At 45.9% G+C, this 13,894-nt stretch overlaps 1 protein-coding gene and 1 non-coding gene across 6 annotated transcripts in view; one reads left to right on the forward strand and one right to left on the reverse strand.

Annotated features, from left to right (window-relative positions):
- The first annotated feature begins 194 nt into the window (after positions 1–194).
- Positions 195–266, forward strand: TRNAT-GGU. Its single transcript has one exon. It is a non-coding gene; the product is annotated as a tRNA-Thr (tRNA).
- Positions 267–7,769: 7,503 nt separating this feature from the next.
- Positions 7,770–13,894, reverse strand: part of GRIK4 (glutamate ionotropic receptor kainate type subunit 4) — a 387,436-nt gene continuing 381,311 nt past the window's right edge. For 4 of the 5 annotated variants that reach the window (XM_032472706.1, XM_032472703.1, XM_032472705.1 and 1 more), the window contains 2 exons: positions 11,846–11,964; positions 7,770–8,550 (listed from right to left, as the gene is read on the reverse strand). In XM_032472706.1, the coding sequence (XP_032328597.1) occupies positions 8,194–8,550; positions 11,846–11,964 (476 nt within the window). In that variant the 3' untranslated portion in view covers positions 7,770–8,193. Of the gene's footprint in view, positions 8,551–11,845; positions 11,965–13,894 lie in introns of those variants that run through there. The other variant, XR_004317018.1, reaches the window with a different exon arrangement.

The raw sequence follows: 13,894 nt of genomic DNA on the forward strand, positions 1-13,894 counted from the left end.
TAGAGCACAGGAAACTATATTCAATATCTTGTCGTAACTTATGTTGAAAAAGAATATGAAAATGAATATATGTTTGTTCATGTATGACTGAAGCATTGTGCTGTGCACCAAAAACTGACACAACATTGTAAACTGACTGTACTTCAATAAAAAAAAAAATGTGTATAAAAAATAAATAAATAAATAGGGTGGGGGGAGGTATAGCTCAGTGGTAGAGCACATGCTTGGTATGCATGAGGTCTTGGGTTCAATCCCCAGTACCCTCATTTAAAAAAGTTAATAAAGTTGGTTATGGTTGTAATAATAATAATAATAATAATAAGGAGAAGAAGAAGAAGAAGAAGAAGAAGAAGAAGAAGAGGAGGAAGAGGAGGAAGAAGAAGAAGAAGAAGAAGAAGAGAGAAGAATCAGGGCAGAACCCTGCCTGTGTTCTCTCCTTTCTGGAGGAAACCCCCAGATGGGACCAGGCAATGGGATGCGATGGAAGACACCCGGACAAAAGAGACAGAACGGGGTTTGAATCTTTGTCTTTCATGAGGAGGCTTTCTCTCTCCCTGGCTGTGGAACTTTGGACCTGTTATTTAATTTTCAGAAGCCTTCATTTTCTCTCCTGAGAATAGTGATATTTAATTCAGAGGGCTATCACAAGGATTAAATAAACAAATATTTGCAGTGTGTTTGGCGTGTAGCAGATACTGGAGAGAAGCTGTTATTTCCCTTCTGCTCCCTGCCTTCTTCTTTGGTCTAAATACTAACTCTTAGGAAAATAACAGCATTTTTCTAAACTCATCAAAACTGGCCAGACTTCCCAGAGTGGTAATCAGTCTACATGCTAGAGCTACAATTTGTAACTTTGAAACCATTATGGTGGTTTTCACATTTTAAAAAGCAAACTACCAAGGAGAAATTTTTTCTGTTTTCCTGATGAGTAAGGAGGAAAGTGAACTTGATTTTCATTATTTTGGTAAAGACGATCGCATTTCTTCTGAGCCAAGTACCATCTTGACTGACTTGTGTTGAAATGAAGAGCCCATGAACCAAGTTTTGGTAATTTTATTTTGGAGCAGAAATCACTTTTTGAGGATAATGAGGAGAGAAGGGAGAAGACTGGTTGATTTTTCCAAAGCTGGTGCAGGGAGTCAGGAGGCTGAGTTCTTATAAACTGTAGAGAAGGCATATAGACGGCTGGAAGAAAACATTTCCTTGTATTGACCGCTTGGAGCCAACTCTCCCCTAGCCTGCGAATATGATCAGCCTGCTTTCCCCACCAGGTACATGAGTAAAAAAAAAAGTAATATTTTTGCCTGATGTAAATTATTAAGTGTTTCTTTGCATGGTTGCTTGAAATCGGAGGTGCATTCACGTATTTCTGCCACTCAGTTTCAAACCTGAAGCATTTTTATGTACATTTGCTCTCATGTTAAATTTGCCTTATTCATGCATTCATTCATGGGAACCAAATATGTGCAAAGAATCCTATGCACTGTGAACGAATAAAAGATGAAAATGGCACCTTCTCTGCACTTTAAGAGCCTTATTCTGGTAGCTGGGAGTAAGAGGAACAACACGTGTGCCAAGCATGTACAATTCAATGTAGGAAGTGACAAGGGACAAAAAGAAAGGTGAGGAATGTTCAGGAGAGGGAGAGATTATTTTGTCAGTCCCTTGGGGACGGGGATCATTGAAGATGTCCCAGGGAGATGATATTTGAGCTGGATCTTAAATACTGGGTATGCTTTGACAACGAAGAGGTGAATGGAAGGGAGTTCCAGGAGCTGGGAACTGCCAAAGCAAAGGCCCGGGAGAAGAGCAGGGGGTAAATCGGATGAATACAGAGTAGGACGTGGTCTGGTTTGACCACAGGGTGGGATGGAAGGTAGGTGAGAAAAGCATCAGGAGAAACTCGAAAGGTCGGCAGAGGCGGAATCAGGTGGGGCCTTACATGCTCTTGAAGTAAAGTCAGGCTCAGCAAATCTCCTGTTTTATTTGCAACAAAAGATCGGCTAGCCAAATGAAAAGGTTGGTTCTGAACCCTGGACTTCATTGGCCAGTGCAGCCACTCACAATTTACCAGTTCTATTGTCTGACCTTTCTGAAAATTGCTTTCCACCTAAAACCGACCAGGCTACTGGTAAGTGTGGCATATGGATGAACACCGACCCGCGTTGCTCTCGTTCTCACTGACTGTGTTCAATTACATGATCGGCAGAACGTTTTGCCTGGTTCCCTGTTCATACTAGGGGAACTTTCTTTTGCAGGTGATGGAGGTGGAGGGGAAGAGGTTTTAAGAAGTCAGCTCAGGCATCGTATCACTCGACAGGGAATGGGGAAAAACACCTTTTACTTCATGCATCTACATATATGTTGGCTTAGAAATAAATTACATCAGAGACCACTCAGTGAGAACTAAGCCACTAAAAGCCAGAAGACTCAACCCAGCGATGTTATCTAGAAGCAGGGACAAAGGCTGAAGTGATAATGTAAAGTGTCTTCTCTCTTTTGAAACTGACATAAGGAGCCCTGATGGGAACCTGCAGGTCTGTGCTAAACACACACACACAGACATACACACACACTCCCCAGCTTAGCTTATACAAAAGGGGGCAAAAGCTGCATAGAGAAGTAAGGTTAAGTATTTTTCACTGAATCCTCTTTAAGCTAGTTTTTAAGACCCATCACCACCTTTGAGTGTGTGGGCACTCACCGTCTCCGGTAACACTGTGCTGTGCTGTTTACTCTCTTGTGACCCCTCTTCTTGGACCATCACGTATCACCAGGTTTTGGTGATTTAAGATGCTTTTCTATGCCCACTTGGTGCTATAGGATTACAGGTGATGTAGAAATGGAAGTTACATTCTGTTATTTCTAATGGAAAAGCTACTAAGAATCTAATCAGAACAATCCACGTAGAATAACTTCCCAGGCTGACTCCATGCTATGGATAACTGGATAGTTTTATGGCCTGAAAAGGAAAATTGTTCTGAATGTTCTTGTATATCAGAAATGTGGCGATTTGGTTCGGTATTAATTTTTCCCATTGGTTCCACATCTTCAGTTCTATATTCACACTCCTTCCCCCAATTTAAAAAACTATTTGGTTTTTTTTTTTTTAAAAGGAGCTCATAATCCACTTCAGATGATTTCATTGCTTATTTCGTAGTTAATCTTTCTATATTCTGTAGGGCTAGGCTGTTCACCTCTGTACCTGATCCCTCTAATGCATCCTAAAGAAGCTCAGGAATGAGATAGTGGTGAAAATCTCTGCACAGTGCTGGCAGCAAACAGAAAGCAGCAAAATAGGAGAGCTGGAATCCTGTAAAAAGGAACGCCGTGGGTGAAACTAAACAGCAACAACAAGCTATCTTGTATCAGCAGAGTGCTGAATTCATCAACATGAATTAACCATGTTTCGCTCCCAGGGAGATGAAGAAGCGAAGTCTTGTTTTTCTAGACATCAAAAAAAAAAAAAAATTTTTTTTTTTAACAACCCCAAGACACAAACAGTTCTGCTTCCCCCACTAAGCTAGTCTCAACTACCAGGACCCTTGAGACTCTCTGAATGTCTCCATGGTTTGTATTCCAAATCACACACTCCAGCACTTGGACATTCTGTGCTTTCCTTTCACAGCTTCATACAGGTAGGTTTTGTCTTCCCCGACAGAGGACAGTTTCTTCTACCTCTTCATTATATCCCACAGACCTAAAGCAGGGGCTGTGTGCTAGAGAAGGACCCTCTCAAGATCACTCACCAATCTATGAAAAACATCCCAATAAGATGAGAGGTCCTTTGGTCCCCCTCCCCCTCTGACTTCTCTGCCACAGTCGAGAGAGAGCACTGGATTGGGCACAAGGGATGCACAAGTAGGAATGGATTCTTTAGCTGATTTTCTAGCAGGAGAATCATTGCATGTATGTGTCTGACCTCCATCCTCTATAATATAGACTCTACATATTCAAATCTGTAAAGCAGCTCAAATCCCCAGACACAGCATCACTCACCACACACTGATTTCCTGACACGCTTCGGTCAGTCCCAGCCAGTGAACTATTCACATGCCTGCTCTTAGTTAATACACGGGCAGATGACATGTTCAATGTCCTTACGCCCCTTCTCCGGCCCTCAACTTTCCTGCCACTTCCGATCGCAGAGGGTGTTTTCCACTTTACTCTCCTTATTGTCTTCGTAAACTGTTTTTCTTTCTTGATCTCAGTGTTCGTTCTATTTGTTTAAAGGTAATATTAGTATTTTTTCATTCATTCTTCAGATTTGAAAATAAGTATGAAATTAATAAAATGTGAATAATAATATCCTGTTAATAGGGACAGGACTGTTCTTGTCTGATTGCCCTTAAATTACAATGAGGTTGTTGAATTCTTCAGTCCTAAAAATTGTCGTCCCCCCCACCGCCACCTCTGGGAGCCACACCCAGTTGTGAAAGATGGATAGGTAGACAGACAGATAGGGTCCATATTTTCTCCTTGGAAAGGGTTTTCTGAAGGCCCAGAGTCACCAGATTTTGAGGCATACTGTAGGATGTCCCGGTTGTCAGCCCGTGAGGACACTTTCTGTTTGGCTAATGGACTTGCCTGTGGGGAGAAAAGTCACCATTCATAGAAAGGCATGGGAATAACTCAAGGCAACTAAAGGCTTAATTTCTCTTTTTGAGAGCCCCCCTAGGAAGCACTAGATTTAAGTGAAATCTTTATGAAAGGATGCCTTCTCTGAATTTTCCCAGCAGGCCTCTTTGTTATTACCCCAAGAGGGCCGCCAACCAGTCAGGGAATCAGATCTCCCTTATCACACCCAGACTGCCTTGCCTCACTGCGCACCCCCCACTGGTGGGAGGGCTACGAGCGGCGCTCTCAAGCTTCACTCAAACAACCAATCTGCCGTCTCTGAAACACCCCAGCCCTTTCTGGCCTCGTGTACTTGACTCCTCCACCACGGGGAGGTCCCCCTTGGATTCCGAAAGAAAATTAAACTCCTTGGAATCCAAAACTAATAAACTTTCACAGAGCAGCCCCAGGTGGATTGGTTATCATGATATTTCGGTCTCACTTAACCAATAAGAGGGCCGGCTGGCAAGTTCCCAGGGTGAATATTCTCATATGAGCATTGGATTAGAGGAAGCCAAAAGATTTTCGGCCATCTACACGCTCAATTTACACCCCACCTGGGTTCAAAGGTAGAGATCTTGTGACGGTTGGGGCCCTGCAAGGCAATTAAAAGAAATAAAGCAAAGTATTATATTTTAATTGATGTAATCTTCAGGCTCCCAGTGGAATCTGGGGTGATATCTGACTAGAGTTACCCCAGGTATCAATAGATGTCTATTTTGTGAGAGCGCATTTAGGAAGACAAAGCCCTAAGAGTCCTGAACTTCATTAACATGTGTATCTGTTTGAGGGGGGTTTGGCTCTGACTCCCAGGACTACAAATTGAAAGAAGCCACCTAGATTTTTCTGGGATCTGAACAAAGAGCTGAAGGGGGTGGGGGAATGGAGAGGGAGAGAGAGAAGGGCAGGTGGAGGGGAAGACACAATGTGGGTTTATATTTTTATTTGTTTTTCAAGTACCTGGATATTAGACACACCAAACCATTCTTTCCAAACCCAAACAGCTTTCATCCATCACTAACATTTCAGGGTTTGTTTCTGTTTTATTGTAAATATTCCAGTCGAAGAAAGATAAACAGACAAGAAAAAACGACTTTATACAGTATACAGTCAGGTAGAAAATACAGAAAGGAAAAGAAAGCGAACAACCAACAGACAAAAAGTGGAGACGAACCAAGGAAGAGAACCAGCTGGTTGCAAATTCACTCACCAGCTTCAACGAGGCGCAGCGATGGTCTTAGCAGCTAATAGAAACTGCCTAGCACTGTCAGTCTTATCTTATTCCACCCAGGGAAGGAAACAGACTTAATAAATGATTCATGGGGACATTTATTTCACTAATCCGTTAAAAAAAAAGTTTGCTATTGATCAAGATATCCTGCTCATAAAAATGAGTTTTGTTTTTTATATATTTTTTTTAAAAAAACAACCCTTCCCACCCCACATGGGATCTGACGGTAGGGACCACGTTGTCAGAAGCAAGGGACGGAGCTGTGGGTTGGAGCAGCGTGGCACCATCGCAGTCTGCGCTCAGTCGGCCTTCGGGTGCCCTTCCCACCAAATCCACATTTCTCCTCGAGGCAGGCTCTAAGCCAGGTTTAAAAAAAATACTCATGTCCTGCACTCATGTTTGCCGACACGTGATGGTTTAAGAGGAAAAAGAAAAAGGATTCAAATTCACGAGAGAGAAGAGGTCAGCTTAGAACAATACCGGCATCCTTTACAGGACAAATCAGAGTCCCCCCCCTCCCCCCGCACCCCCTGCCCCGAATGGCAGCTCTAACTCTCTGGGCACAAAGAAGATGTCAACCTTAGGTCGATGGCAAAAGCATGGAATGAAGCTCATCATCTTCCAAAGGCTTCTTTGTTTTAGTACATTCAGAACGGAAACAATGTGAGGACAATTCGATTCAAGGTGGCGGTACTGGTGGAGGTGGGAGTAAGTGACTGCTTCGTTCTCTCTCTGAATTTTCTAAGTTGACGATCAGAAATTGCATAGAATTTGTTTTCCATCAGAAAATGAAAACTCTCTGTGTGAAACTCCCAATTGGTGAAGCCAAGCAAAGGTCAGGCAGCTGCTGGGAAGCCTCACCTCTCCCATCCATGAGTGCTCTGGACCCTGCAGACTCAGTAGAGAAGTAAATAGCAGTCATCTGACAGCCTGGAAAGCATCAGTAACTCTGAGCGTGTTGATGGAAGAGAAGTGAAATGCTTCATGTAAAGTCATAAAAGGGGGCTACTGCCCACACTCAGGTGAGAACTCAAGAGTTCCTAGTTCCCAGGCCTGTGTATTCGCTATGGGAACCTGGCACATTCTTGATTATTTAAGGTTTTTCCATATAACGGACACACTCTCGCATGCACGCGCGCACACACACACACACACACACATACCCAGGTCTCCTGTCTAGTAGCAAGAAATCATTCAATCCATGATATCCTTGGGGGTCTGGCTTCATAGGCAGCTACTGAGTTTGGTTAAAAAGAGCTGCTGCTCTCAAAGGATGCACCAGACCCGCAGGGTGGCCCCATCCTCCCCGCCACCCCTGGCAGCCCAGGCCGCCTATGAGAAATTTGCATTTAACAGCTCTGTTCCTTAAACAAGACCCCAGGATTCTCTGTGCCTTCTGCTCTCTTCCCCTGTCTCTCTTCTTCAGAGATCGCATTCACCAAAGGCCAAATCACACCCAAGAGTAGTGAAAGTCAAGAAGATAAAGAGGAAGAAAGGACCTATTAACCTCCGAAATCCCAGGCATTTCAAGGTCCCTCAGTAAACTATGAGTTAATTGGTTTTTGGCATTTAAAAAAATTACTTGAATGGACCTTTACTTGAGACTTTCCAGCTGATTCTTCCCAAGACTCTTCTCCTACACTCCCCGTGGCCCCTGTCACCGCCCAGAAGGGGGCGTTCAGCACCTGGAGTCTGATGCACAGGCCATTCCATATCCTAAAATTTAGGACAAGGAACAGGGGATTATGGAGACCTTCTTTCCCTAACCCAGCCTCCCCCCACCAAGAAAATAAAACAAAAGGTTATAATTGAGAAGACAGCAAGGAAGAGAGAGGGGGAGGAAACATAAAGAGAAACAAAAGAACGTTAACAAAAATATACATACAAATTCAGAAAAGAAAAACTTCCCTGTTGAGTTTAATTTCTTTTTTTGTCCTGTAAGAACTAGACCCAGGGTACAATGGCCCCTTCCTCAGGGGAAACTCCACTGATGAGTCCACCAACTCATTGGACGGTCTGGACGGGGACCCCCACCCGGACTCTGTACTTGCTTGCGGCTGGAGAGGAAGGCCCACTGGGGGAGGATGGGGCTTGTGGCCTGGAGGGAGGGCGTCCCCTGCCACTCGGGCGCAACGTCTCTGGGTGGCCCCAGCTCCCCGGACCAGGGAGCTGTCTCCGGCTGGGGTGTCAGGCTCTTTGATCTTTTTTTGTAAAGTTACTGGATCCAAAATCCGGAGAGAAGAGTGGACGCTGTACAAGTCCCGGGGCCCGGCGGACCGCCGCGCTCACCCAGCGCACCCTGCCTTCGCGTCGGGCCCCCGAGCGGAGCATCCTGTGCGGCCGGGCTACTCGGGCTCGCTGCTGTTGGTGGCCTTCTCCCACTCCAGGCTCTCCTCGCTGCGCGCCGGCGACGGCCGCGCCCGCAGGCCCTGGAACCGGCGGCACTCGGGGCACACGCGGATGTGCGTGCAGCCGCGGGCCACCAGGGCGGCCTCCTGGGCCAGTCTCTGCGCCAGCTGGTCGGGCTCCCCGGCCCCGCAGAGCTTGCCGTTGCTGAGCGTCACGGTGCCCCGGGGCCGGCGCTCCTCGGGGATGGGGGGCCGGGGCGGCGGCAGCGCGGCGCGCCGCCGGCGCGGGTGGACACTGTCCTGACACAGGATGATGCTGCGAAGCTCGGTCACCATCTCCTGGCAGACGGACACCTGCAGGACACGAGGAGGTCACAGCCCAGCCTCTCAGAACCAGCCCCGGAGGGCCCCCAGCAGGCTCGGGTGCGGGATGAGGGGGGCAGTGTCTCAGAATTATATAATCTCAGTTATGAAGCTTGCATGAAGGCCTTTCAATCCACCGCCGCACTCCCATTCCCCACTGAATAGCCAAACGCCCTGCAGACCACCATGCTCAATAGCCCTGCCAGCTGGTGGTCTCATCTTTGAACACCCTAGAAGACAATGCTCTCACCGTGTTGGAAAAGAACCCCTTCCATTGCTGTTCAATGCTGCTTCCTTCTACTGACTTTAATTCCTCTCCCTGAAATTTTCATCCATTGATCCCAGTTAAATTTGGTCCTTGAAGCCAAGTAAATAAATAACCCCTCTACCAGACGTCAGTCTTTCAAGTATTTGTAAAAGCAACCATGTCTCTATGAACATTCTGTTCCCAGGCTAAAGATTCTCATTTCTTTTAATCAACTGGCTGTGGCTGGAGAGGATGCGTTCTAACAGTAACTGTAACAATAACTGTAACAGCGGCCACTACTGCTGCACGTCTACCGTGTCCTGATAAGAATCTCTTGGGTCCAGCTGCGTCTCAGAATATTTCGGATTCTGACAAGGTAATACAATTCACATGCCCTACATTATGTATCACATCCAGTGGGTCTGGGGCAGACCTTATATTCAAACACATTACTATTTCTGTAGCAGAATGTATAGATGCTCACACCCAGTTGAGATAAAGACCATAAACACTAGCCTCGGACAAGTCCAAGTTAAGTTTTGTTGCCAACTTAAGGTTTGTTTGATGTTGCATTGGCATCAAACTTCCAAAAACCTTGGGACTTTCCAAGCTTTTTAGGTTTCAGAATGGCGGGTGAAGAAACATAAAACTGTACCATGACTACTACTGTTATACCCATTTCACAGATGTGGAAATGGAGGCTCAGAGAAGATAACAAATAGCTGACCCAGAATTTGAAACTAAACCTACATACTGCAGAGCGCATGCGTGCTCTGCTGAGTTCTCTCCTCTGGGCTGGAAAGGACACTTTCTCCAACCAGGATGGGAGAAGCAGCTTTCTGTTCTTTCATGTTCTTTCCTCCAGTCTTCCCCTTCTATTGACAGGAAATTAACTCTACCATAGTTAAATAGTTAACATAGACTTTACTCTTCTTTATAACGTCGAGAGTGCTTTAACTCCTCACTTAAGTTTTCAAGGTACACCCAGACCACGGGTGAGCTCCTGGGAGAACAGATGTGCACAGATCCTCTCCCTGAAGCAGCTACAGAGAAGCAGTAGCACCTAATGGAACATGGCCTGAGTTAGGACTTGAGACCTGGATTCCAGACCCCGGGTTGTTACTAAAAAGCAGAGACTATAGGCAAGTCACTTAACTTCTCCATGCTTCTAATAATAATTACCACAAAAGGACCACCACCTGCCTTACCTATTGTATGTAACAAGAATATAAGGACATATATTTATTTACCATCAACCAAGTATCAAACCCTGTGCTTTGCAGGGGAAATACAGACACAAAAGACTCAGCCCTTACTTTCAGGCAGCGCAATGTCTAGTAGCCAGGCTGATACAAAATAATTGCCACACAGTGTCTAAGTGCTGTGTGCACTGGTTCCAAAGGTGATGGAAAGGAGGAGGAATGAGCAACTTTCCGGTCCAGGGGAGAAGGCAGGAGAACAGGAGAAGGTTTCACGGGGAAAGAAACACCAGAAGGAGGTCTTAGGAACAGAGAAGCACACCACCATTTAAAAGGTGGACAAAGGGAGAGCCAGTAACGCTGGAAGAGAAATAGGAGGGGAACTGAGAGAGCTCAGAGCCAGGCAGGGCAAGGGAGGAGAGGGCTTCTGGAAGGAACTGTCCATCTCAACGAGGGCCGCACTGAGGTCCAATAAGGCCCAGTGGGTTCTCTTTAGTTTTGCCCATTGGGAGGGGTCAGACCTCTTGGCAATGACCTTTCAGGGCAGGGGTGGGGAGAAGCCAGACTGCCCTGGAGGGAGGCCCAAATGGGAGGTGAGGAAATGGAAGCGGAGGCAGTCAGAGTCCCTGGGATTTCCAGAGGGGAGGGATAGGGCAAGGGGAATAGTCATACGGCTATTATTTTAAAATATAGGATAAACATGAGCATATTTTTGGATTTGGGGGAGAGAGCAGGCAGAAAAAAAATAAAGGGGAGAAAGAGGATTAGCCTAGAGTTGCTGAGGAAAGATGGGAACAAGGCAGAGATAGAAGGATGATCAGAGCATCTGTGGCAGCCACAGGGGGAGGGTAGCTGTGGGTACATTGTTGGGGGTGTTTAATTGGGAGCTGGTCACCTCTGATTTTTGGTGAGGTGGGAGGCAAGCTTAACCTCTAAGCATGAAGGAGCCAAGAGGTGTGAGGAGTGGGCGATGGCTTGCAAGTTCTGGGAAGTGGGGAAGAAGCCAGGCACAGAAAAGGAAGAGATTGGCAGGCGGTGTTGTATTGAGGCCCCGCGTGAGGCTGGACTGCATCGGCCTGTAGGGGGCGCTGTACTGTTAGGTACCGTTAGGACCTGTTCTCCAGTGTCAATGAGGGAAGGAGGTTTCAGGTCCATCCAGAGTTGGGAGATTGGCATAGAGGCCAATATACTTTAAAAACCAAATAATGCAAGGAGTACGTAGCATCTGTGCCCCTTCTCTGAGGCAGAGTGGAGGGAGAATGGGATAAAGTCTTATTCCTCCTTCTTAGGCTCTTCCATCTGGATTGAAGTTTATATTAACCCAGTTTCTAAGCCCCGGGTTTGGGGATTAAACGTATTCAAAATCCCCGAGAAGAAAGAAGTCATTCTGAGCCCTCATGAACTGGGATATCTCTAGACGCTTTACCTGCAAGGCAAAAACATACTTAAGATTGAAGAGCCAAAGCCATCGTTTTCCATTAATAACCTGGCACTTTTGCCTACTTTTCGTTATACTACATCTTAAATTGTAGTTGTGTAAGACTTTGTTGTTCATAAAACATTTTTCGCATTATTTATTTGCTGGGCTGTTTCAAAGAAGAGTCTGAAGCCCAGAGAGGTTACCCGCCCTCTCTTTGGCTACATGATTAGTAAGTGATGAAGCACGAACCCAGATCTCGCACCCTCGGAATGGGGATTCCTTCCATTGCGCTGTCCTGTGGGCTCCCCACCCTCCTATGGGGTTTCACAGGTTCGTCTGAAATGACCTTTGTACGTGCGTGCGCCTGTGAACGTGGCCCCGCCTGCCAACACTATCAGTCATACCCCTTAGAAGATTTACCTCAGTAGCTTCTGAGTGTCGGAGAGTCCATAAAAACTCCAACATAGCCATAAAAATGGCCACGATTAAGCCACAAATAAGAACCACAAAGATTCCACCAATATTCTCCATTCCCAGTCCTGTAAGAAAGTGAGAACAAACCAAAAATAGTGTAAAAGAGCTGGAAGACACCATCATTCTACCAAAAATGTTCCACGGCATTTAAACAACCAGAACCCGAAGATGTTTTACACACGCATTCCTGGAAGAGATGCAATTGTTCTTTTGGAAAAAAAAATGTAGCATAGCTGGAGTAGAAGACGGGAGGGGACATTAGATGCAAGCGGAGGGGACTGGTGAGAAGCTTTCGAAGGCTGTCTGGGGTGGGAGGGGTGGTCCCTTTAAGCAAAAGGCTAAGGCAAAATTTGATCTCGTGTGTAGAGATGTGATGCCAAAATGCCAGTAAATTCTACAGTTTCATTAAAAATTTAGTCGATCTTCCTAATATTTTGTCTGCTTGACATAAAGCAACTGTCTTAACCAAGCTATGGATAGAAAACATCACCTGGGAAGCTCATTAAAAATACAGATTCTTCATCTTTACCCTAGACTTACTGAATCCTTATCTCTGAAGATGGGGCCCAAGAATCTTTATTTTTAAATGCATTTCACAGGTGATTCTTTTCTAGCCAGGCCTCAAATCTGTTTGCAAATTGGTATTTTGGGAAGTATTATTCAAGGCTAAGTTCCTTGAAGTCAGCATAGTTTTTGGTTATAACCTCACTGCCTAGCATGATACCTGGCAGCTAATCGATACACAAATGATATTTGTAGAATCATGTGATTGTTTTATTTCCAGTGTCAAACTCTGAGTTAGCTATGTAACTGGAAGCTTTTTTTTTTTTTTCGGTACTAGAGAAATCTAAACTTTAGGAGTGTCATAAACACATGAAACCCTGATTCAACAGGGGCCATGATCATAAACCAAAAAGCATCCTTGCATTCAGGAAAATGCCAAGAGGGTAGCTTGCGTCCTGTGTTGTTCTGGAATGCCTGCACGTTTGAGTGTTTGTTCAACCAGCAGTGTTTTCACGGGGCACAGAGCTACGTCAGTGTCGGGGAAAGCCAACTTGACACAACACTCAGAGACAAGCCACTGTTCAGGAGCAGAAACCTGACACTACTTTCTGCACTTCGGAAAGCTGGAAAAATCGCCCTAGCAAGCCATTTCAAGATGTCTTGGGTTTTCTCTCACAAAGTCTCAAATGGAGATCTGTTGCTTTTTGTTTTGTTTTATTTTTGCAATAGCACAGCGCAATGCAGGGGCTGCCTACACTAATGATCTGCTAGAGTGGCTCCAAGGGCTCCCAGAATGAATGCGTCCAATGGACTCTGTACTCTGGTCTGCAGGTCCACACAGCCGGCTGTTGAGTACTTGTGTGAATCCAAGATCCTCTGTTTTGAATAATCAAAACCAAGAAGTAACTTAAAAACTCAATTCTTAGGGAAGGCGTGTAGGGTTTGGAGTAGATTTCCACCTCCCAAGAGGAAGGTGCTTGGGCTTCATTTGAACACCTGTCCCTCCAACCAGGACCATTTGGACAGAAGGTTTTTGACCAGAGGAAAATCAGGGGGACAAAAAGGATACCTAAGGGGACTCTTCAAGGACCTAGCTGAGGTGAGCAGGCAGCTGCTCCAGCCACAGCTGTAGGGGTAGTGAGAACAGGCACTGGGATGTACCTCTGAGCATCATGGACAGACTAGTTTCTCCAGCCCGCCCCTGGGGAAGGGAGGGGTTCCCAGTGAAGAGGAAGCGACAACTGTGATACCAAGAATGCCGACCTGTTCAGGCAAACAGGACCCCAAGTGACTCTTGAGGTACAAGAGTTTCCTATAGCCTTGGGACAGCTCTGCCTGATGTAGAAAAAAGACTAAGATGCCCTTGAAGGGACTTGACCTCTCCCTGTGTTCCTGCAGAGGAGGTGTCCTCGTGGGGCCCAATTCTGCCATCTGGGCTCTAGTGCTTTCCCTGTCACCCTCAGTCACCCCCCTAGCCCTCCCCACTGGCTC

The sequence above is a fragment of the Camelus ferus genome, chromosome 33, assembly GCF_009834535.1.
Source record: "Camelus ferus isolate YT-003-E chromosome 33, BCGSAC_Cfer_1.0, whole genome shotgun sequence".
In the NCBI taxonomy this organism is placed as follows: domain Eukaryota; kingdom Metazoa; phylum Chordata; class Mammalia; order Artiodactyla; family Camelidae; genus Camelus; species Camelus ferus.